Here is a 24,956-nt window from a genome sequence, read left to right as displayed (position 1 = left end):
AGGTATCAATAAATAGTCCTTATTTAGTTTGTACACCCTTTCCATGTTAAAAACTTTATGCTCTGTCCATTTTAGTGCTGTTTTTTTTGTAAACATACAATAATTAGTAAGAAGTTACACACACGAAGAAAAAAAAAAAATCTGTTAACCAGTAAATGAGTAAAGGCCTTTTCACATAAGATATCTGCCTGCTGCGCTGCTCAATCCACAACCGAGAGCACACTTCCCACACTTACTCATTCAGAAAAGAGTGAACCTGCAAGAACTTTTCATGGTTTTTACAAGCAAAATATTTTTAAAGGCATATCGAAAGACTAAGAGAGTGTCACTCTGAATCATGTTTGAAAACTCTGCTCTCCCCTTCACCTCCCTCTCCATCCTCACTTCCTCTGCTCCTACCCTCTGACTCGCGATGCCCGCCCCCCTGCACTCGTCTGTCCGACTGTAGCATGGAGAGAGAGAGGGAGGAGCCTGATGACAGCATGGGCTGGGTGTGGGCGGGGACAATCACTGGATGGCACTGCCGCTGCTGGCCTTGGCCTCGGTGCCGTTGCTTTCGGAGCACAGTGCTTTGTTGAGAGAGTTGAGGCTGGCGTCGCAAGGCAGCGCATCGCGCCGGGGTGGCATGCGCTCGTTAATGCGGTCCAGGCCTTTAGCCTCTTCAAAGCTCGTGATCTTGTGCTGTGGCGAAAAGCCTTTGATGGCTGAAGTGGGGAGCAAGATGGAGGAGAAATGTTAGAATAGGAATGCTCTCATGGCATGGACATGGCAAAGATCACATACACACACACACACACACACACGCACACACACACACACGCGCACACGCGCACACACGCACACGCACGCACGCACATTTCTCGGATTGTTTTATTTTGCTGGTCGATATGGTTATGTCTAGTTGTAGTAAGTCAAGGTGACTGGATTTGAGATATAGTCTGAACAAATTAACCTAATTAACACACATTACACATATGGATACTGAAACAAAATAACATTTCCTGTGACCTTGACTTACAGGATGACTGAGAACCTTCACATCCATATTTTTGGCTGATCCAAAATATTGAAATCCCTATTTATTTATTTGTACTTTGTTTAGCACTGAAGAATACTTTAACTGAATAAGATGAAACAATTTTTGAAAACAAATTTGATACATCATGAGATTTGTAAATACACAATGCCTCATGATTCCCTAAATGGTAGGGGGGGGAAAAAAAAAAAAAAAGAGAATCAGTTTTCTGGATCAATGTAGTGTGTAAAAGGAAATACCAGGATATGCACACTAGTTACCATTTTCTTTTGGGTTACAGAATGGAGCAGTGCTAGGCTGTCTCAGTTCTGGAGGGCCATGAACACGAGTGGTTTCCACAAGGCCACTTCCCTTTAGGCTTATCAGAGGCTGGCGTTATTTTTACACTGCCCAGTGGGAATCAACATAAAAAACAAAACAAAACAAAAAAAACAAGCCACCAAGAACTGAACTTCCCACCACACTCCATAAAAGCACTACAGAGGCTCGGGGAAGGTAACGTTAACGTAAAAGAACGTGAGAAATATAGTAAATGTGTGCACAAAATAAAGGTGGAGCTAGATCAGTATATGGATACTGAGGGAAGTTGCTTGTTAACCACGTTATGCCTGTTTGAAGCATGCAGCAAACTGAAGAGACGTATTAAACACTGCTGATTAACAATCTAAGTTGTTCCCTTTCTGACTCGGCCTGCCGTTTGGATCAGGGCTTTGGGCCATGTTGTACAATGGATACGTTTCACTGTTGCTGCATAGCACAGGACAAACACGGGTTATTAGCAGTGAAGGAGAGAAACACAGACACAGCACAGCCACGGACTATCCACAGGGGGGGAAAGCCAAATAAATGTATTTCAAAAATAGAAGAATAATAAAAAAAAAAACAGTTCTGGCACAGTGGGCACCTTTATGTCTAAGAACAATACTTAAGCATCAACAGTTATAACATAAATAGCAGCCAAAGCCACTATTTAGAGCGCAGTTGAGGTTGTTCTTGCGGTATAGACTGTTGGTAAAACTCAGAATTTAGGCAAAAACAAAGCACAACTGCATCAGTACCATTGTTTTAAAGGGGATGTAAAGACTGTACATAGGGTAACTGTAGTCTCATAATTTCTGTGTAATATATTAAGTTATATACCAATGGTTCTCAAAGAGGTTCCAGGGGTCCTCAAAGTATAGCCATGGTGGATGATCTGACTTTTTTTTTTTTTTTGGTTTGTTACAGTGCTGGAAATCACAACCCTATCATTATTACTACAATTATTATAGTTATTAGCTGGTGTGACTGGTCACTCAAATTGAATGGGTTTAATCCAAACCTCAAAAACATGGAAACAAGTAGGGCTATAAATAATAACCTGGACCTGATGTGTTCTGTCGGTGGAATGTTCAGGAATAAAACGCTCTCCGAAAAATCTCTAAAACATTATTGTAAACAATAATGAGCTTAATATCTGAATAGCTGGACTGGGTTCATAAATCAGGGATAAGAATTTATTAGTAGAATTTATTGTACAGATAAACTGTTCCCTTACTGCAAAAGTTTGAGAACCCCTGTTATATACTGTGAAATTTCGCATGGAAATGTATGCAACTCCAAACTACATGACATGTGGCTGCACTTGTACTCAAGTTCCCCTTTAAAGCAAGCATGGCCTGTTTCAGTATTTTCTTTTCTTATTTCTATTTTCGCTGAACACTAAAAGCACTCTGTTTGCCCAAACACCCAACACACTCTACACAAGCTACAGTAACAATAGATGAACCCATTAGAACCCCTTTATCTGTTGCAGCCAGGCAACAGAAAGGGGAAAAGGGGCTTTGGCCTATTTACCTTCATCGGCCTCTATAGCCTCAATAGTAGCTGAAGAAAAGAAGGGGAAGGGGGGTTACAAAACGAGTGAGAGAGGTGAGCAGAGCAGGTTAAATTTGTCTATTAACAAAGTCAATGAGCAGCAATAAGAGCCAAATGTACATGTAACAGCATTAACACACAGTGCGCAACTCTGAGGTGAGAACACAGAGATGCTACAGGAGAAAGGCAACAAGGAACAAGAAAGGCTCAGAGGAATAGTGAAATGTGGAATGACGGACGCTTAGAAAGGGATTCTCGTACCACGGATAATGGATGATTGGGGAAAATGGGACTGAGGCACACAGAAATCAGAGGCGCTTGCTCTGATCATGAATGTGTCTCATTGCTCTGTATTTTAACATGTTTTAATTGTTTAGCATGAAATGGTGATAAGTCACTGGATGCACATACAGAACGGCTGTTACAGGTTCAGTGCTCTATTGTGTCCAAACACATACTGGATAGTCAAGAATAATAATAGATTTTTTTTTTTTTTTTAAATGACTGAAATTATTATATCTGCCCCCCCCACACACAAATACATTTTAATTTCTATTACGAGAAACTTGTTAGCACGTGTCAGTGAACAAAATCTCCATCTCTGATAGCACTGAGTGGGAGTTGCTACTTACCTTCAAGTAACTATCTTTGATAGTTAACATTATGCACAAGTTCATGTGCACGAACATGAACATGTTCAAAACAAGAATGGAAACTTGGCAAATGAAAGAAAGGCCAAATGTGACGATCTCTGGAAAATCTACAGAATAGGATCAAGAGAAAACACCATACACACAATCTGCTAAGATGACAGAGGTGCTGAGGGAATAGACAGCATTGCAGTAGAAGCACTCTGCTGTCTCAGTGGACAGAGAGCACGCAATTAGCTGTGTTTCTACTAATGCTGAGGCAGGAATTAGTCTTCATTCTGTCTCTTGCATGTCTCCATTTTCAAGCAAAACTATTAACTACTACCAGAGCCGTATTTACAAAGATCTTAAGGCTAAGAGCATCTCCCAACTGGCCTACTTTTCCCTGGATTTAGATTTACAAAGGAGTAACAGCCTTTCCCTGCTCTGAATTTTTATGCCTGTTCCCTGGTCTGGAAAGACTGCACCCTCTTTTACTCACTGTAATGGCTTGAAATAAGTTCATTTATATATAATGCAAACTGATAAATTTGCTTTTCATCGTTTTTCTTAATTATGCAGACACACTATGAAGTATTTTTCATATTCTCTTCTGCCTAAACCAAGCTGAAACCAAGTACTGGCCAAGTTATCAATACGATATATGAGATACATACAACATTTTAAAGGAGGTTCTCAGAGGATTGGAGGCTTTGGATAAGCTAGTGTACATGCACAATGTGCAAAGTGCTTACTAATTACCAAGCTCAATGTGGACACAAGCCCAACAACAAGCAGTTATTATACAAGAAAAAGCAATCAGTTTGCATTGAGGACAGGAGATGCGTCTTTGTAGGATTACGACGGTTTTAAATGCCGTAGCAATTAGAAATTCAAGACACTACTTCCTAGTTCATAACATCCCTAGCTAAGAGAATATTCATTATTTCCTTCAGCATGGAAAACGAAAACAGATCAATAACGAGCCAGCATATACTTCATGAAAATTCATTCAGCAAAAACTCTGCCGTTTAATTAATAACTTTTGGAGAACTCTAAGAGGTAAGGTAAGATTTTTTGTTAATACGGCTCCGATGTTCAATGCACACTCAAAACCAGAATGGATGAGATGTCAAAACTTCTATAGTGGAATGAAACTGAATAACCCTATTATCATTCACTATATTAAATATAACCAAACTTCCCATTTAGTGCAAGTGATGGACATGAGATCATGCGAGTAAGAGAGCAAAGTTGATCTAATTCCTGCCTGTGGTTTGTGAAGAGATATCAGTTATGATGTTTTAAACACAGTTTCGTTGCAACGCTAATATGGTTAAATCTATAAATGTAAAGGCAGAAGGCAACACAAGCTGGTGTATATATAAAGGGTTAGGAATGAATACTTATCCTTATTTTTGTTGTAATATAAAATGGACACTAAAATGCCTTTAGTGTATTTAGGTACTCTATATGGTCAAAAGATTGTGGACACCTGACATCACACCCATATGTGGTTCTTTTCCCAAATTGTTGACACAAAGTTGGAGGCACACAATTTCCATTTACTGAAACTAAAGATCCCAAGCATGTCCCAATGCTCTTGTGCACAATGTGAGCTCCATGAAGACATGGTTTGCCAAGGTTTGAGTGGAAGAACTGGAGTGTCCGGCACAGAACCCTGCTCCAAAATCGAGTGGAAGAATTTTACAAAAGAGAGGTGAATGTAACAGCAGTGAAAGAGGTGGAGGGGGAGGGGGGGGGGGGGGTCCAAATGAATGCTCATGGTTTCAGAATAGGATGTTCAGCAATCACATATGGGTGTGATGGTCAGATGTCTGCAAACCTTTGGTCATATAATATAATGTTGCCTGCTTTTTATTGTGTTCAGCATCACAATGTCAGCAACTCTGGAAATCACAACTGCGTCAAATCTGTGGTTCCGAAACTTCAAAAGTGCCGTCCACTTACTATTCTCTACCATTACAGCATCGCTATTAACGCTTTATAAGACCTGTTACAAGCCTTCGAACCACAAACTTCAAAAAGATGCAATTTCCACAAAAGTGCTGTAACACTATGATGAAGAAAAGTAGAGGTAGATGCTTTAATACAGCATGTGTTAAGTGCCATAATGAAGAAGGGATAACTATATGGAGTATTTCAGTGAATTCTGCATTTGTTTCATGTAAACGTGTGAAAGACACTTGCACAACACATTATACCTGCGGTTTCCAGGAAGAAAAAGAGAGAAGAAAAGACATTGTTGGAGAGATCAGTAGAAAGTACAGTGAGTATGGGAAACTCAGAAAACCTCTTGTTCCAAACACCACAACAGAGTGTGCATCATTGTGTAAACTGTACATATCCATGAATAAAAAACTAAACAAAAAAAAAAAGACAGAGGGTAACTGAACATTTCTGAGTAAAGTTCAAGATAGGTAAAGGTAAAGTAAAGGTAAATCAGGTAAAGATGTTAATTAAAATGACTGCGCTTCCACTGCTTTTGAAGAGAAAGAAAATCTCAGTTGCCCCCTCTATCAGTTAAAGAACAAACAGAATGTAAGACCATGCCATCAAAGTAACTAAACTAACATCTGAGAAAGTACATAGTTTGTCGATAGTCATCATATTAATTGGAAGTCTACCTTTTCACTTTTTTCGGGTCAACTTACAGAACTTTCTTAAATATTGTCTCTACCTCATATTATTTCATGGCTATCATATGGATCTTTGTGCTATTTTTGCAATTTTTTTTCCCCGGGCGAAATTGTAATCAGCACAATTGGAAAGTGGGTTTGAGGAAAGGTTCTCCCTTTGAACAGAACCTGATATGACCTGTTTTATGCTAGCACATATTTCACTGTTGAAATAATCTGTTAAAGGCTGATTGGATGGTGGCTGAAATGATAAATCACAAATATTCAGCCAATTCAGGGACAAATAGGTATACTGGACTCTACTGCATTAAATTTACACTAAACATACTTTTCTGTCACATTATATAGTATAAGGCTATATTCTGTAAAATTTACAGATCTTTGAAGCAGATTTCTTTTTAGTCATAATCCATTAACTGAGTGGAGATTTATTTTATATGCAGCAGATCACCTTAATTAGATTTTGAAAGCATGTAGATGAATGAACACTGACCAGACCCAATGTTAGCATGGTGTTAGGAAAAATACTTTAAAAATGCGACTATCTAAACTACAAGTTATTCTTTGTTTGTGCACGGAAGACATTGCACCGTGCGTATGTGCGTACTTAAGTGTACTAATTCTGTGTACTTAATGTCCTGCACTCATCAGTTACTCACTGAGGTATCGATAAAGTACATCTATACATTCATCTATCCATCCATTTATCAATCAATATACCCAAAAAGGCAGAGAGCTAGAAAAGAGCTAGTGAAGGTAAACTAGGTTAGTTGGAACTGGTGATAAAGATCGGCTGACCTACACAACCCGGATTGGCAGTGGTGTTCATTCATTTCACAAAAAACAAACAAAAATCAAAAAACCACAGTAATTGCTATTCTATACTAGATGTACTACTTATCCTGAAACTACTGCCATTTGCAAAGGGCAACTTCAGGGCAAAATTCACAAATACTACAATCAATAATGTTCATTTTCTGAGGAAGCAAAACAACAACAACAACAACAACAAAAAAAACACCATCATAATACAAATATGATTAATTGTTAAGGCTTATTCTGAGGTGTCCAAAAATAAGGAAATGTTACACAGTACTGTGCAATAGTCTTGGCTATTCTCTCTTAGCACATGCTAAGAAATGCTATACGACAAAGATGCCTTCAAACAGAATGAAATTAAATGAGTCTACATTAAAATAATACTATAAAGAGCAGTAAACAGAAATAAATGAAACAAAGTCGATATTTGGTGTGATAACCATTTGCTTTAAAAAAATATATTAGTAGTTTCAGGTAGAATTAGTGTAGATTTATAAGGAACTGTTATTGAGCATCTTGCAGAACCAGACACAGTTCTTCTGGAGACTTGACTGTCACACTTGCTTCTTATTTTTGCAGCAAAACCCAACAGCCTCCATTATTTTTTTTGTCTGAAAAGTGTCTTATATAATATGCTGCTTTCTTTACTGACAAACAAACATTTTTCTGTAACATTTAATTTTGAGCTGCAAAACTAATGTTTTGGAAATCTGACACGTTCTTGTACTGACTCGATAATGTAGAAATCATAAAATAAAAATCTATAACAAAGTTTGTACTAAAAAAATAGGCTGCCTAAAACTTTTGCACAGTACTGTAAGTGCTATAAAGAGTGTGACAGTGGAATTGCCCTCAACGTGAGGTATGTATAAGTGTGTGTATGTCTTACCATTCTGGAGTTTCTCTCTGCCTCCCGAGAGAACACCGCTGGGTAGCATGCCAGTCGGAGTGAGACCTTTCAGAGTCAGAACACTCTCGCTCTCCTCTCTGAAATTCAGACACAACATTACACACATGTACACACACTCACATTCACATACATACACACACAAACCGTATCTTACCGAAGCACTGAGAACACTCTAGCCATCTTCCCAATGGCACGAATCTTATTTCGGATCACTTCTTTGCGTGCAGAGGCTGTAGCACCTACACACATGCACAAAAACACACAGAAAAGTCAATCTCCAGCAGCTTTTTTTTTTTTTTGCCAAACCATCTCATACTACAACCATGGAACTCTCACAACTACCTAAAACCGTTTAAAGATTTAATATGTTCATTTTTTCCCTAATGTCGAAAAAAGACAAACAGCTGCATTAACTAAATCGAGTCCTATGGTGCAACTACCCAAACCAATAAAAAGCTTCATTCAAGGCAGTGCGACTAATTTGCTGTCCTGGTAAAGGCAAGTCGGATCAATAAACTAGTCCCCAACAGCATCCTATGCTTCTAGACTTCAGAATATGGATGTGCTAAGCACTTGGTTAGCTTGCTTTTGATTTCTGTAATCAGGATTACAGTGAAGCTACTCACAGATTCAAACACACATTATTATTCACACTGTTTCAATCAAGATGCTAGCTTTATTGGGAGCTGTGGAAAGGGTTGCTGCACACAACTATTACAACTGTTGCTAAATCAGATTTTTCATTAAACCCAAGCTTGTTAAAAACTTTACTAAATTCACTATATGGCCAAAAGTTTGTAGACACCTGACCATAGAACCTCCCATTTTCAGATTTAACCCACCTTTGCTGTTATAATAACTTCCACTCTTCTGGGAAAACTTTCCACTAGATTTTGGAGAGTGGTTATGGGGATTTGTTTACTCATCCACAAGAGCATTAGTGAGGTCAGGCACTGATGTGAGGTGATGAGGTCTGGGGTGCAGTCAGCTTTCCAATTTATCCCAAAGGTGTTCAGTGGGATTGCGGTCAGGGCTCAGTGCAGGACACTCGAGTTCTTCCACACCAACATTGACAAACCATGTCTTCATGGAGCTCGCTTTGTGCACAGAGGCATCATCATGCTGGAACAGGCCTCTTAGTTCCAGTGAAGGGAAAATGTAACATATTGTAACAGCATACAAAGACATCCTATGCAACTGTTTGCTTCCAACTTTGTGGCAACAGTTTGGGGAAGAACCACATATGGGTGTGATGGTCAGGCATCCATATACTTTTGGCCATATAGTGCAAATACTTGGAACAGCCGTAAAAACTGTCAGGAGGTCATAACATGATTGAGGTTTGGTAGGAATATAGGATTTATGATATGCATAGTATTTACAAGATATTATTTGGTAACACTGCAGGGAGAAGGGTCCCATATTAGCCATTAATTCGTAGTTAAGTGTGTAGCGAAGTAGTGAATGCAGTAGTGAAGAGGGAACATTAAGAACTTATTACATGGCCTCCTCATAGCTCTGGGCCTCCTGTTTGATTCTGAGCTCTGGTTACTGAAAGTGCAGAGTTTTGCATGCTCTCCATGTGGATTTTCTGGTTTTCTCCTAAACACATGAGGATCCTCTAAATTGTCCTTAGGTGTAAATATGTGCACATGGTGCCCTGACATGGATTGCATTCCCATCAAGGATGTGTTCCATCCTTGTGGCCCAGTGTTCCCTGGTACCACGACCCTGACCAGGACAGAGTGCTTATTCTGCATTCCGTATAAGAAGTTGTGTGTTTGGGCTAAACAGTGGGGAAGAAACATGGGGATGTCTCCATGCTTGTCTTTTGTTAGTAACAGTCTAGCAGATCAAATTTGATGACTGATCAAAACAGTGAACAGTATAGTCAATATTACAGATTTAACAACCTAATATATCTTCTTTGTTTACTACTGATGTTGACTTGATGTCACTTGCTTCACTCTGGGTTGAGGAGACCTTCTCAAATTTCTGAGTAGGAATTCCACATTTATTTGGTTTTTCCTAGCAGGAGGTTGGAAATTCAGAGTCCAAGCTTTAGTGAAATGCTGCATTAATGAAGATGAACCAATTGCCGATTTAGTTCTTTATTTAGAGTTAAACTATACTATTATCCCATACTTTCCTTAATAACTGCCGTTTCTGGAAATTTATGCAAACATTAATCTACCAATGTTACCAATAATTGTAATTGTCTTGTGTTGAGACGGTGGAATAGAGTGTTAAAATGACTTTACTGACTATTTATTAGCCTGCACTTTTCAGAAACAGTCCTTATTAAGAAGAATCAGCTAACACCTACAATATAAGACAAGAATATGGCAACTTATATGCACTTCTTGGTTCAAAATTTTTGATGAACACTAATTTTAAAATCAACTGCATTATAATTATCCTACAAGCCCATCTATACCAACAATGTGAGCAATCACTGCAGGCAATCCACACACCAAACATTTTCATCCTTACATAATAATCTAAAGCAGGTAATGAGCTAATTTAAGTGGACATTAAAGATAATATTAGTATGAATCCCTACAATTATTTAATAAATAAAAAAAATAAAATAAAATAAAAAGCCTAAACTTGGTGTTATGCAACCCGTTAGCAAAAGGTACAAACAATAAGCAAGGCAGCACTGTGCACACGGCAAGGCATGTGGGAGGCTGTACCTTTCTTTGGGGCATATATTAGCTGTCCTTCTCAAGAACACCCCAGAAGAGAACAGAAAAAGAACAGAAGAATGATCAGTGGATGGCTGTGGAAGGCAAGAGGGAGAGAACACGCAAGAGAGAGAGAGCGAGAGAAAGAGAGAAGCAAAGAGACTATAGAGAGAAGTATAAAGACAGACAAGAGTGAGTGAGGGAGACAGCAAAAGAGTAAGGAAGAAATAAGGAGGGAGAGAGAGAGAGAGAGAGAGAGAGAGAGAGAGAGAGAGAGAGAGAGAGAGAGAGAGAGAGAGAGAGAAAGATAGAGCAAGATAAAGTGCGAGAGAAGAAAAGAGGGGGAGAAAGCTATGGAGCAAAAGAAAGTAAATGCCTGACCCAGTGGCCGGGTGGGGTGGGGTGGGGTGGGGTGGGGGGTTGAGGGGGTGTTTGGGGGCAGAAAAGAAGCTGGTTAGATAAAGCTGAAGGGGAAGCGAAGTCACCTACGAAAACAGTAAGGGTTTCGTACTGCAAACAGGAGGAGAGAAAGGAGGATGAAAAAGCAATGATTAAGAAAGAAGAACAAAGAGTAAACCATTTAAGAGGAAGATATTCAAATCTTAAAGAAAAAAAGAATCTCAGAACCAGACTAATAAATATTAAGCCAAGTCTGACAGGAGGAGGAACAGCGAGCGAATGACGAGATGTTCGTGTAAAACGAGTGTGAACTCGATGGGGCTTAGCCTGCTTGCCTGAAAGCAAACATATTCGTCTTTCTTTTTGATAAAATATAAAAGTTCAGCTTTAGCAAGTTAATGTCTGTTATGCAAATCAAGCCCTGCGGCCTAGAATATTCCTCAGCGCTCATGACATTTTCCTTAACATGAAGTGTGACTTGAGCAGTTCAGCGAACACAAATGTGATGCTGCTTGGGAGATGGTGAGGATTTTAGTGGAGGGAAATAACACATCTGGACTGCTAGACATCCCATAGTGCAGAGAAGGTGCATTTTGTTTATCCTTTCCTGTTTCGAGGGGCAGAAGCAGCTGGTGCTTTACATATAGTGGGTTTATGACTCAACAGTGTGCATACATCCCTTTAGTCGTCAACATGAATGCTTATATTTTGCAGTAAATCACAACGATGAAGCCTAACTACTATGAGCTATGCAGAAAGACCCTATATACATCAGCCTCTTGCACTTTTCTATTATACACTGCTTGTAAATCCCAAAATGTAAAAGGGCAGCTAAATAAACCTTACACTTTCTCTCATCCTCTAATCTTAACACTGTTACCTGCCTTCACATACTTGCAGCAGATTTTAAGCCTAAATTGATTGTCGTCGTTTTGAGAAAATGGGGTTTTACTGTTTGTGCAAGCTTCACAGGTCCACTATAAAACACGCACGAGGAAAAGCTTTTGAACGGCTGCATTTTCCGGTTATAATAACTCCGAGCAGCTGCCGATTGCGTAGCAGCAGGGAAATGAACTTAGCTTTACAGGACTTTTTATAATGCAGAGAGCTTTGCCCTACTACAGCGTCCATATTCGCCGCAGTCTGTGTGCATGTGTTCTTACAAGCTGAGACGCTTTGAACTACAGTTAGGCTAAAACCCTCGCCTGGCTCTGTGGTTATCTCAGACATGTTGTGTTAGAGATCTGAAAACAGCCACATGTACGGAATACTCAAGACTGCGGCTCTGGTCTAGTGGCATCTCCTGTTGGGAATCTGAGAAACTAAACACCAAGCCCCTTCTGTGTAAGTGCATGCGTGTGCATTCGCATGTGTCAGCTGTAACTTTCTTACCATCAATCTCCTCATCTGTAGTCAGTTCATCATTGGAGCAGATGCTCAGAACATTTACCAGCATCTCAGTGACTTGGGGCAGGAACACAGAGAGAAAGAGAGAGACACAAAGATCATGCCATTGCTGTTTTCTGGAACGTTCTACCATACAGCAGTGGGCGACATGCTAAAAATAGTATACGATGATGCTTGAAGACATTCCATGATGCGCAGTATCATGCTCCACTGTTTTGATTATAATGTTATTGAATGTGAAATAAAAATAGTTACCACTGAAAAGCAAGAATAAAACAATCCATACAAAAACAGATTTCAGATTTAAATCAGTCAGCAACACTGTCAGTGTTAGAAAAGTACCGACAACATCCGTAATTACAACGTTTATCCAAAAATAAAAACAAACAAACAAACAAACAAACAAACAAAAAATTCCCTACAACTCAGATCATTACTGCATGAATGCATAAATGTGTGCGTATTCAGGGGAGTTCTATTCAAAATGTACCTTTCTCCCCAACGAAGGGCAAGGACCAGGTGAAGACATCCATGAAGTTGGGCAGCCAGTAGGGGTGAGGAGAACAGTTAAACTGCCGAATGTTCATGACGTTATTCTCGTATTTCAGCACAGCAGCTAAACGCATGGAGAGCAAGAAAAGTGAGGGGAAGATTTGGACATTTAGACATTCAGCAGCTGTCACACTCTCTCTTATGGAGGAATACGCACACACAGTTATCGTTATAGAGTTGACAAACGCACGCAAAGCAATGTGACGAGATTAGCATTAGTTAATGCAGACAGTTGTTCATTGAACAAACAAGCTAACATAAATTACAATACGCTCCAGAATTATTGGCACCCTTCGTAAATATGGTCAAAATCATTTTACAAAATTTTTTAAAAATGTAAAAAATAAAAAAAAAATTATTATATAAAAATGCATCTGACAAACGTAATGCCTAAGGGAATTACTTCCCCCCCCCCCTTTACCTCAATTAAAGGTAAGGATTTCAGTGTGAGATTAACCCAATAAACGACAAAGATGTTTTTTAAAATTTTTTTATAATTGTTTCTTCCTAATATCACTTAGAGATTATTAATGTTATTTAGTTAATTGCTTATAAATGTTGGAGTGATGCCGTGAATATGAGTTAAGGCAACCTTAATGTAAAGCGTTACCCTCCGGAGTGTCCCACAGCCAGTATGATCTCTGCTTTGAGCGATCAAGCCTTTAAATGAGTGGTGGACATGCAAATCACAGCCATCTTTTTGAAATCTTATCTGTGTGGCTCAAGGTCACTTTCTGTGTGCTATCGGCATTAGAGTAAGCATGGTGACTCCTGCTTGTGTGCCTCACATACTGAAAGCGGACACTGCGCTTGAACTTGCAGAGAGGGACTTTCCCGGACCGGAGTCTCGCTCCCGAGTGAGAATAGCACGCTGTCATGTGGAGCAGAGAGCAGGCCAGCTGTCAACTGCAAGCCAGACTTAAAGACCCAAGAGCATGTCTCTACTTAACCTACTACTTTGTTTGAGTTGGGCAATGCATAAAATATTATGTTATACCTGTTACACTGCCTAATTCATAAATGATCATTTATATAGGACAATAATTTATGATATGGTCTAGATCATGTCACAGATTAAGTAAAAATAGATCAAATGTGATGATTTGATTTGAGATGCATTTCCAGGCACAACCACAAGGTGGCTCCTGTGTCCACTAAAGTGCAAAAATTAAAGAACAATGTAATATTAGAGATTAGGAATGATTGAGATTTGCATAGATATTATGAACATGTAGACAAATATTTGCTTTAAAAAAAGTATTACAATGACTCATGGGAATAAAAAAGGTAATGTTAGTCTACTTTAATTATGAATAATGAAGAAATGAAAATAAATACAGATGAAAAATATGTTTTCACAAGCTAAATACTAAATTATCTAGCCTGTTTCAAGAAGCTGTTTTTATTAAAGTTATCATAATTCATAGCTGTGAACTCTCAAACAACCAACTTACTACATTCCAAGTCACACTGAGAACATTGCAATCCCTCAAATAACAGTAAACGCAATAAACTTGGAGTCAAAGCTAAACAGCATGGAAGTGTAAAGGAGAAACAGAGCACTGTGGCCATGGAGAGAATCTGCTGTGCTCTCTCTCTTTCTCTCCATCTCTCCCCCCTCCCTCATTCCAGGAGACAGAGTCATCATAAGTGACGTGGCCATTCCAAAACCTTCCACTCGAGAACGCCAGTCTGTACAGGAACCACAGGATGACCCCATGACCTACACTTCAGGTAAACAGACTGTGCTTCAGGAAGTAACACGGCTCCTGCTGGAATGATGCGTGGTACGTGGGAAGAAATCAGGGTATCAGAAATGAACCAATTATCCACTATTATAGAAAAACATCATTAGGAACCCCTCCATTATTCCTCCATAAACAGATTCCTAAGAAGACGACGAGCCACCGTTCCTGAATCATCTAACCCCGCCTGTGCATTCGTGCTGCTCAAGGCAAAGCCTGACTGCGGATCAGTATTCCAGGCATGTCTTATCTGGAATCCCCAACTGTTGTGCCACTGACAGATGGAGGAACCCTCAGTGCTTTAATCAATGCTTGGAACGAGCTCAGCATGCTGGCAGAGACTGTGGCCATTACCCCTGCTGCGTCCTGCTACACTCTCCTTCGCTCAGAGAATAAAACACTGGTTAGGCATTCATTAGCTTCATAAGACTAACCAGCACTACCGCTCTTTGTCTTTGTCGTAGGATTTCCTGTGCTTTGTCACGGGTTGCCTTATTGACTCGTTTCACGCAGATGGAGCTACAGCCTGACAGACAGCTGGAGAGTCAGTCTGGAAACCCAGGAGAGTGATGAATAGTGCGGGCACACCTTCCCACTCTCACTGTTGGATTTACAGCAGCGCTCTGTGGCTATCAATCTTGACACAGGCCATGACTCTGACTTCACTGTGAGCAGAGAGGATCAATCTCCCATGCATCTGTCTACCCCCTGCCCACTGTCTGCTTGATCCAGCTTTAAATGAATGTGCGGAGGTCGTTATGGTGCATGGTGTTATGCGTAAAGGGAGAATAGCCCAGTGAAATCGTTGCTGCATTACTGACACACGACGCACCTCTGGTCTCAACTGCTTAATAACGGCTGCTCATTTTTGAGTCTTTGGGCTGTCGGCCCACAAAAACAAACACCTCCCTGCTATAATGTGCTAATGTAGTTATAATGTAAATTAAACACACTGCAGCAACAGGCTATCGTTAAGAGCTAGACTGATGCAAAATCAGGGATGGCTATGGTGCTGGAAGAAAAAGTGAGGTGTACTATGCATGCGTAAAGTGAACACACTGCTTCCTGCCACCATAGTTCTACTGTGACGAACCCCCCCCGACAACCCCCCCCCCCCCCAAAAAAAAAAAAACCCGGTTAGACCTACTCAACAAAACGTGAGATTTAGGCGAGTTAATTTCACATTTTACATTTATATTGAATTAGAATTATATTTACACTAGATAACAATGCCATTCCTTCAATGAATTCAGAGCAATTTGGTCAGACACGTGTAATTTAAACTATATTTCTAAAGTTACACGATCTGGCCAAAAGTATGTGGTCACCTGACCATTACACCCATATGTGAGCCTTACCCACACAATTGTCTAGAAGTTTTTTTTTGTCACATTTATATTACAGTGCAGTTGCAGTGAAATTCGCTTCTTCACATGTCCCAGATTGTTAAGAAGTTGGGGTCAGAGTGCAGGGTCAGCCATGATACAGCACCACTGGAGCAGAGAGGGTTAGGTTAAGGACCTTGTGGCCCTAGTGAGCCACCAATGCCCTAGAAAGTCTAGAATGTCTGTGTATTTCCCTTCACTGGAACTAAGAGGCCTGTTCCAGCATGATGATGCCTCTGTGCACAAACTGAGCTCCATGAAGACATGGTTTGTCAGTGTTATTGTGGAAGAACTCGAGTGTCCTGCACTGAGCCCTGACCGCAATCCCACTGAACACCTTTGGGATAAATTGGAAAGCTGACTGCACCCCAGACCTCATCACCTCACATCAGTGCCTGACCTCACTAATGCTCTTGTGGATGAGTAAACAAATCCCCATAACCACTCTCCAAAATCTAGTGGAGGTTATTATAACAGCAAAGGTGGGTTAAATCTGGAAATGGGAGGTTCAGCAAGCACATATGGGTGTGATTGGTCAGGTGTCCACATACATTTAGCCATATAGCATATTGCCTCCAGAGTCCATCTAGTACAGTACAAACTGTTCCTCTGAGATTAGCTTGTCTAGCAATGCATAAAGCAATTCTCTTAACCAACAAAGGCTGTCAAACACTCTATAGTGCCATAGCATTACAGCGGTCACTTCAATTCATGATGAAATTCAATTATTCACATCCAGCTACTAAACCTGGAGGTAATAATTGCTTTCTTTCCTCTCTGCAATGCAAAGCACAAATATTTTAAGCTCATTACCTTTGCCATGGCAAAGCTCGGATTAAATATTAAAGCTGGAGAAAGATTAGTGAGCAGCAAGGCAAATAACTACAGAAGCTAAGAATAACCAGGTGCGTTTAAAGGTCTTCGTTCCATGAAAAAACAAGTTCTGTGCAGTTCACTAGCAGTTTACCATTTACTTGTTAGTCTAATATGACAGGTTTCCTTTAATGTTAGAGGAAAAACTAACACACAACCTGAAATCAGTGATGAATAGGTCTCTCTCTCACACACGCGTGCACATGCACGCACAGCCCTGCAAACCCTGAACACAATTACAGTAGTTACATTAGCTGTGGTTGTGTGAACTCAGCAATGATTGATCCATCCTCATGTTTTCATTTGCCAGAAGAAGAAGAAGAAAAAAAAAAAAAAAGTGCAGCATGGGTAAAATGACCAAACACCCACTCACTTTCTTTTCTATTTAATGTAAAAGTGCTGACTAACTGAGTGGGGTCTGTCCATCTTGCAGCTCAGCAGGACCACAGCATGCCAACTGTAGACTAATGCCAACGCGTGCACACACAAACACACACGCGCGCGCACACACACGCACGCACACACGCACGCACGTCTGTTGTCCACAACACTTACCTTTATTATTGTAGACATCTAAGTAGTTGGGGGCTGAGAAGATGGTGATGAGCGAGGGGAAGCCTGTAGTCTGGCTCTTTCTGTACATGCGATACCTGACAAAGAAGAAAGCTCTCGAGTAATTATAATCATTCTGGTTACAGAAGCCATAATCGTTAATCAACACCGCTTCAGTTGTAAATTATGGCTTCTTCTATATTCTCAACAGGTCCTGCTGGATTCAGCCGGTGGGGTTTCATTTACTTCTCGACTCCGCACTGCTCTAATCTTTTAGACTGCGCGACCAAGAGGAGTCCAAACTACTCAGACAATAACTCTGCAATAATCAATAAAACTCCTGCTGTACAAAGAGCTCAAATTAACTGACTAAAGCACAAGCAGGGCAGTTTCATTCGAGTTGCAGTGAGTAAGCAAAATTTCTGACGGTGACTGAGCTCATTTAAAATTTAGTGGGAGTAAATTCTATGCACTTATTCACAAGTCATCCAACTGAAATATATTTTACCAAAACACAGCTTGCATTTAAATTGCTAGTCAGTCTCTCTTTTTATTCAATAGTACTGCAATATCACAAATAACTATCTTTGTGATACACAACACAGCAGGACCATTAGGAACAAAACCTTCTCATTACTTGAAGTGTCAAATAGACTGAAACTAAGGAAAGTCTGAGGTGATTCAGATGAGATATTACCCAGCGTCCTGTGCTTCGTGGGCCCGGATGACGGATAATAAGTTGTTGTGTTGTAGGAAATCGCACACGGCAGGATAACTATAGAAGAAAAAAAACATCATTGAATTGGGTTTCAGCAATACAAAAATATTGGAGCAGTTCAACACGGTACATACTCAACTGTCTCATAGTGACCATCAAGGAAGGAAATTTTGCATTAAAAACAGTATGTGTTTGTTTTTGAGAGCAACAGGGGGAAACCTCAAAACTCCTGAGATCAATGCTGGAGACTGGAAGCCAAAGCAAACTCGGTCATCCATCCTGAAAGGCTAGATGTGAGTTTTTGGACTTTTCCATACCGCAGCCATCATCGAACTAGAAAAGGGCACGCTGGAACTTTCCCATGTTTACAACTGGCTTTGGTGATGAATCTACCCTGTGGCACTCTGCAACCACTGAATGAGCTGACAGAACTAAAACAACATCTTACACAAACACAAAATGGAGCTCGGTGCCTGCACAAATACACTCTGAAAACTCGCTGTTGAGGGAATGAGTTGCCTGGCTATACAAGGTAAAATGCTGGAAGCCTTGAAAAAGGGTTTAACGCTACCTGCACGTTTGGTGAAATTTAAACTCATTAAAGAATAATGCCGAGCCGAGAGGAAAAACAAATACCAACTGGCAGTGCAGTATTAAAACTTCACTATGTGCACCTTTATGTTTGTGAACTAAAAAACTCCGGATAGACATATATATCTGCTTTTGGGTATCTCTTCACACTTCGAAAGCTACGTCATCTAATTTTAGTTCATTTTGCTTATTTGGAATTTCATTAGACTAATAAAGAAAATATTACACGGATCATTTCTCACAGTTGCTGTAGCTGAACAGGGGAAAATGAGTTAAGGCTAGAAGGAAAAAGAAAAAGCATCCATGATGTGCTGCTACTGAACCCCTCTGCAGTCAACTCCAAACGCGGAAATTGTGTCAATTTTTTACCAAGGCAACCCAATAACCAGATGTGTCCATGAACATGTTTTATTCTACTTAGTGAATGCTAGGTAGATTTATTTTTAACCACGTTTCCACCACTCATCACAGGGTCGCAGATCAGTTACATCGTTAGTAATGGCCAAAGATGTATAGAACAGTACAGCTGAAAATATGATGTCCCTTCAGTTTCACAAGAATCATAGTTATTGACATTGTTGTTTTTCTTTGGTTGCCTGCTGGACAAATAACAAAACCAAACTGAACTTAATATTTACATTGCCCTTTTATAATACAATTTATTGCAGAATGTGCTGAAAAGGTATTAAAAACAACATTAAATGAAGGTTTGCTGTTCAGCAGTGCAGTATGAAATGAACAGTGTCATTAGTGGTTAAGGATAAATAGCTAGTTTTAGTTTTATATAAATAAAAAACAAGCATTTTGTGTTGTTTGTGATGGCCACACATACTGCAAGTGAACAAAGTCTATTTTTAAGCTAATGTTTTAAATAAGGGGGAAAAAAAAACGATACGCCTGAGCCAATCACAACATGGCAGCTCCAACGTTGAGCATGTTGTTGCTCCAGTGTTTTCCTATTTATTAATGAATAAATCCATTAATACCATAAAACAAGGCATTTTTATTGCAATCCATATTGTTTACAATAATATATTTACATTGGTTATTTGGTTGATTTTCACCCCAGTATGTTCTAATACCTGGTGATGAGTGATGGTAGAAATGATTATACCACATTACGGTTGAATTCTCAAATCTGATTGGTCAGAAGGTGTCGATTATTTTTCTAGAACAGTGGTTATCACAGTAGTTCCAACTAAAAGGCAAATCAGTGCTCTCGTTCATGATAACATGACCCTTTTTTTGGTCTTATTTTAAACTTCAAGAGAGAAAACAGAGGCTGATGAGGGGACTGACTATTTATTGCTTCTTTAATGTAATAGAAACCAACTTGTTTTGAGAACTTTCGACAACATTAAATGAAGGCGTTCTACTTTAAGCAATTCAAACTGTAATAACTATCAAACTGTTGTAGTATAAGAGGAATACTTCAGGGTGTGCTGTATTACACGAAAATCATCAAGCTTCTGTAAATCCATTTTGCATCAGGCTGCATCACACCACCCAGTCACTGATTAGTTTCCTAGAACAGCACACCCTGTTGTTTTATTCCTTACATACTTATGCTAATGATCTTTTTGACAGTAGCCTTCAGTCCAGCCAGAGTGTGCGCTACAGTCATTAGCTTTCCATGTTAATACGGAAACGTTTTGATGTTTTTCCCATGAATCCGATTGCTGTCTGAGCAATGGAGGTGAGAGTAGGCAAATGAAGAGTCTTGAAAATGGAGACAATACAAGGGCTTTCCAGGTGATGAAGGATGTTGTGTTGTGTTCATTGTCAAATACAACCAGAGTGGATCCTGCAACAGAAAAGCGCTCTCTATTTTTTTTTTTCACGTTGTTTAGCCGAAAGACTTTGCATGGTGTGTTGATTAAATGTGAGAATGTGTCTTCTCATGTAAAAAGTGTACTAGTTCATTCTGGTATAATCGTTTAGACAAAACCCATACCTTAAGAAAAAATACCGACCAGATCAACAGCCAACGCTCCCTGTACTACACGTCAGGTGCAAATTTGAGTAGGGAGTAATTACACGGCTGGTTATGTGTGTAAAAGTTACGAGGACTCGTGGTGGGATGAGACAGGATGTTTGTCCCTGGGAGTGTTGAGAGGAGTCAGAACAGGCCTGCTGCTCTGGTGTGGACTCGTAAAGCTACAGCTACGCTGTATGCTTTCAATTACATCCTACTGCCTGAGAAAAAGGCAAAGAGGCAGTGTGTGAGAGAGAGATATATAGGTACAGTAAGAGACAATGTGTGTGTGTGTGTGTGTGAGAGAGAGCGAGCGAGAGATGCAAATGCAGCAGCTGCTTAGGACTACAAATTGAAATGCAGTACTTTCCTCTTATACTCCACCTGTCTGAGGATTCGTCTGTATTGACGGATTTTCCACATGCATTCACTTGCTTTTCCTTTGCAATTTCATAGGGATTTAAAACATCTTACAAGCTTGTCCCTCAGTGGTGCATAGTACACGTTACATACTTTATCATAAAGATAAGTCGTCATTGCTGGGGTTTGCGTGGCCTTCTGGCATGGTTTTCTGATAACCAATTTAACAACGCCAATCTAATTTGATTTTCCAGCAAGCAGGCATATGACATTTTCTAGACAAAGCCAAAACAGCATAAATCATATATCAGGTCATCGATGCCACCAATCAGGGCTTACTGATGGAAAAAATACATTAATGCAATTCATACATTCTTTCCCTTCGTGAAAATTTAAGAATATGCAACTTCTTCAGGAACGAGGGGAAATTTTAACATGCATGCACTATGAAAAATCAATGCATATAACAAAAATATCCCCAAGCTCAGAGCTCGATCCTAAACAGACTATATATAAAAACAGCTTGTGTTTCTGCAGCAGCCGAACTCATGCGGTGTGTAATACCTCCAGCTTTTCCCAAGTTCTGCCACAGTTTGATTGCTGTTATAAGCTCCTGTTGTTCTAATGATATCTAGAGGTAGGGGTTAGGATGGTATATGGGTGGGGATAGACAAATGAAACGGCTGCTTTGCTTCGATATTGTGGTGTAGGGATTTGTAGGTCATGTGAAAGGATGAAGGGAAATGTGAAAGAGTGCTTCTGATGGTGTTTTATACTTATAACTACCTGTAGAAGTAAGAGCAGCCTCGCACTGTGTTGTGTGTGAAGTGTTCTTGGGTCTTCTCGTTGCCAAAGTCCTCCAGCGGGTCGGACCACAGCAGGTCACACATTGGTCCGTAAGCGGGAGGCTCCTTGAATCTGTCTAACTGGAGATGGTGAACACGTGCTCAGCTTATAGATGCCCTGGATTTGAGGGCATCCTGACAGACACCCAGAAATGAAAGGCTTACAATTTTTCTAAAACACATATACAGACAAACATGAACGGCTCAAATACCAGCCAAAAGTCATCTATTAATAAGTCCTGGGGTGGATAGTACAACTGGAGAATCCATGCACTTTTATTAAAGTTGAGGGAACTGCCGGATTATTAAGCGTCATTAATCTGGTACTTGCTCTGTGTGTGTGTCACATTACAGACGTGAGAAGAGGGAAAGGCCACTGTAAGCTGTAATATTACAGCACTGGCATGGCTTAATAAAAATAACAGTCTTCAATTTATTAAATGATGCAAATGAATAAAGATGAATAAAAATGAATAATGTAGAATAGGAAACTTTCCAGGTAATCTCACTGTAACTCATCACGCGGATGTGCTCTCAGTTCTGCCTGGTGAAAGCTGTGTTTGGAAGGATTTATGTATATCTACAGCAATAAACCTGGTTGGAGCTTCACTTTTGAATAGGGACGCATTGCTAGCAATGTTTTTTTGCAAGTCCGAGTATGTGTACAAGCACATGCTTTCTGCTAGTCACCTATACAGATAGTAAAATAAGTAACCTTGTTTGCATTAAGCAACCAGGGACATCAGGGAACATTTTTACTTTTACAGCACCGTTTATGTTGTTGCTGTGTGCTTCTGGAAATGGACTCCTCGTGCTTAGTTTTATTCTTAAGATATGCAATGCGTGGGAGCAGTACATGTGTAGACCCTAACGTGTCTCGTTGGAACTGAAGTGCTCTCTCGCGTGCGGCAGTTCCTCATGAATATTAGTGTGCGCACAATTCATGGAACCGTGTGCTCATTTTTAATCACCGCACTCACTGACACTGCTCTGCTCACTCAGGTCCTCATGCTCTTATTCAATGCTACTGTTAAAAATACGATGTGAGGTTTGGTTGCGTTACTTTGTGCTACACAAGGATGATGTAGTACATAAGGTATCAGAACATCTTTGATGAATACAAGTAAATGAGCACTGTATCAGACTGATATCCCTCTTTTTGAGTGGTGTCAAGTGTCAAAATTCAATTCAATTAGATTCAATTCACAGCATAATTGCTTTGAAAGTGGCAAAGACGGCCTTTCTCTTTTCTTATCTGTTGATCAGAGCAAAGCTAGTCAATCATGGATTTTTGTTAGCCCGCATATACTCTCCAAGCTGTCCACTGACGCTGCACGAGTAGCAATTTCGATGACGTGAACTATCCCATGTTAGCACTGTCATCCATTAGGCTGATTTGCCTGTGAGTGGGAATGTAAGATAATAATAATAATAAAAAACCTTCTTTCAAACATAAGAGCTGGCATTCACTAAAACTCAACAGTTCACTGATATTAATTGATTAAGATTAAGGGTCTGAATTACATTACACACAAAGCTTTCATAACATATCCATTAAATACATACATAACCTCCTGAATTATTGTCTCCAAATATCCCCTTTTTGCCCAAATATGAAGTTGTGTTCAGTGTTGTTTACATTACGTATTTAGAAGCAAACTACTCCTTACGTTTGAACTGCTGACATTTCATTTTAACAAACACTGCATTAAACCCTGTATACTGACCACATCTGAGCAATATCCTTTAAAGCTGCAGGATGAGTGAAGGTGATGGCTTCAGTGCGGCATACATACTTTTCTGATGTCGTCGAGATTTGTTATTTCAGGGGACAGGCCTCCGTGCACACACAGGAACTGCTGATTCATGAGCGCGGCCAGCGGAAGGCAGTCAAAGGCATCCATACATGCGTCATACACTCGCTCCGAATACTTAATTTTACCTGTGAGGTATGGAAAAGAGGGCCAAGTCGAGATGGTGTGAAGGACACAAAGCGAACATCGACATGCACCAACACACTGCACTAGTGCGCTGGCCGGAGTGAGAAGTCTTATAGAAGCAATCACTTCCCAAAAACTGGGGGGAAAAAAGTATGAATCTCACAATGCCAGGTGCTTTAAAAAAAATATTTTTTTTATAAAGATGTTCAATCCAAAAGCAATAAGTCTGAAGTCTAACTATCAAAGTGAGCAAGCAGACAATATGACTTCATGGGGCTGAACAGGAAACACTTTAATTTCTCTCTTTAGACTTTAAAGAAAGAAAAGCTACTGCAATGTGTGCATAATCTGTAGCACAGTCTTGTCCCTGACATCCTTGGAGAGCTCTTTGGTCTTGGCCATGGTGGAGAGTTTGGAATCTGATTGATTGATTGCTTCTGTGGACAGGTGTCTTTTATACAGGTAACGAGCTGAGATTAGGAGCACTCCCTTTAAGAGTGTGCTCCTAATCTCAGCTCGTTACCTGTATAAAAGACACCTGGGAGCCAGAAATCTTTCTGATTGAGAGGGGGTCAAATACTTATTTCCCTCATTAAAATGCAAATCAATTTATAAAATTTTTGACATGCGTTTTTCTGGATTTTTTTGTTGTTATTCTGTCTCTCACTGTTCAAATAAATCTACCATTAAAATTATAGACTGATCATTTCTTTGTCAGTGGGCAAACGTACAAAATCAGCAGGGGATCAAATACTTTTTTCCCTCACTGTAGCACAATTAACACGAGCTCAATAACTGGCGAAGTAGAACATACAAGTGTTTGATGTGTCTGGCTAAAGTGGTAGGTAATGTGGCTGGTAGCTATACTTACATTCCTGCTTAAAGGTGAAATACTCTGTTAAATGTCTACATTCGTGGTTCCCACGCAGCAAAAACAGTGTTTTGGGGTAAAGAATTTTTAAGGCCCATAAGTACAGCACACACTGAAAAGGAGAAAAAAAAAACAAAAACACAAA

At 39.9% G+C, this 24,956-nt stretch overlaps 1 protein-coding gene across 3 annotated transcripts in view; it reads right to left on the bottom strand.

Annotated features, from left to right (window-relative positions):
• The window catches only part of LOC108267763 (protein phosphatase 3 catalytic subunit alpha), a 100,498-nt gene that overhangs the window by 1,154 nt on the left and 74,388 nt on the right, over positions 1-24,956 (bottom strand). For 2 of the 3 annotated variants that reach the window (XM_053681296.1, XM_047156418.2), the window contains 11 exons: positions 24,812-24,923; positions 23,797-23,942; positions 21,942-22,081; positions 18,209-18,286; positions 17,515-17,609; positions 12,895-13,020; positions 12,390-12,461; positions 10,608-10,634; positions 8,066-8,150; positions 7,891-7,988; positions 1-704 (listed from right to left, as the gene is read on the bottom strand). The exon at positions 1-704 is cut by the window's left edge and continues 1,154 nt beyond it. In XM_053681296.1, the coding sequence (XP_053537271.1) occupies positions 508-704; positions 7,891-7,988; positions 8,066-8,150; positions 10,608-10,634; positions 12,390-12,461; positions 12,895-13,020; positions 17,515-17,609; positions 18,209-18,286; positions 21,942-22,081; positions 23,797-23,942; positions 24,812-24,923 (1,176 nt within the window). In that variant the 3' untranslated portion in view covers positions 1-507. The remainder of the gene's footprint in view (positions 705-7,890; positions 7,989-8,065; positions 8,151-10,607; positions 10,635-12,389; positions 12,462-12,894; positions 13,021-17,514; positions 17,610-18,208; positions 18,287-21,941; positions 22,082-23,796; positions 23,943-24,811; positions 24,924-24,956) is intronic. The other variant, XM_017472166.3, reaches the window with a different exon arrangement.

The sequence above is a fragment of the Ictalurus punctatus genome, chromosome 7, assembly GCF_001660625.3.
Source record: "Ictalurus punctatus breed USDA103 chromosome 7, Coco_2.0, whole genome shotgun sequence".
Lineage (NCBI taxonomy): Eukaryota > Metazoa > Chordata > Actinopteri > Siluriformes > Ictaluridae > Ictalurus > Ictalurus punctatus.
This window is presented reverse-complemented; position numbering and strand designations above follow the sequence as displayed.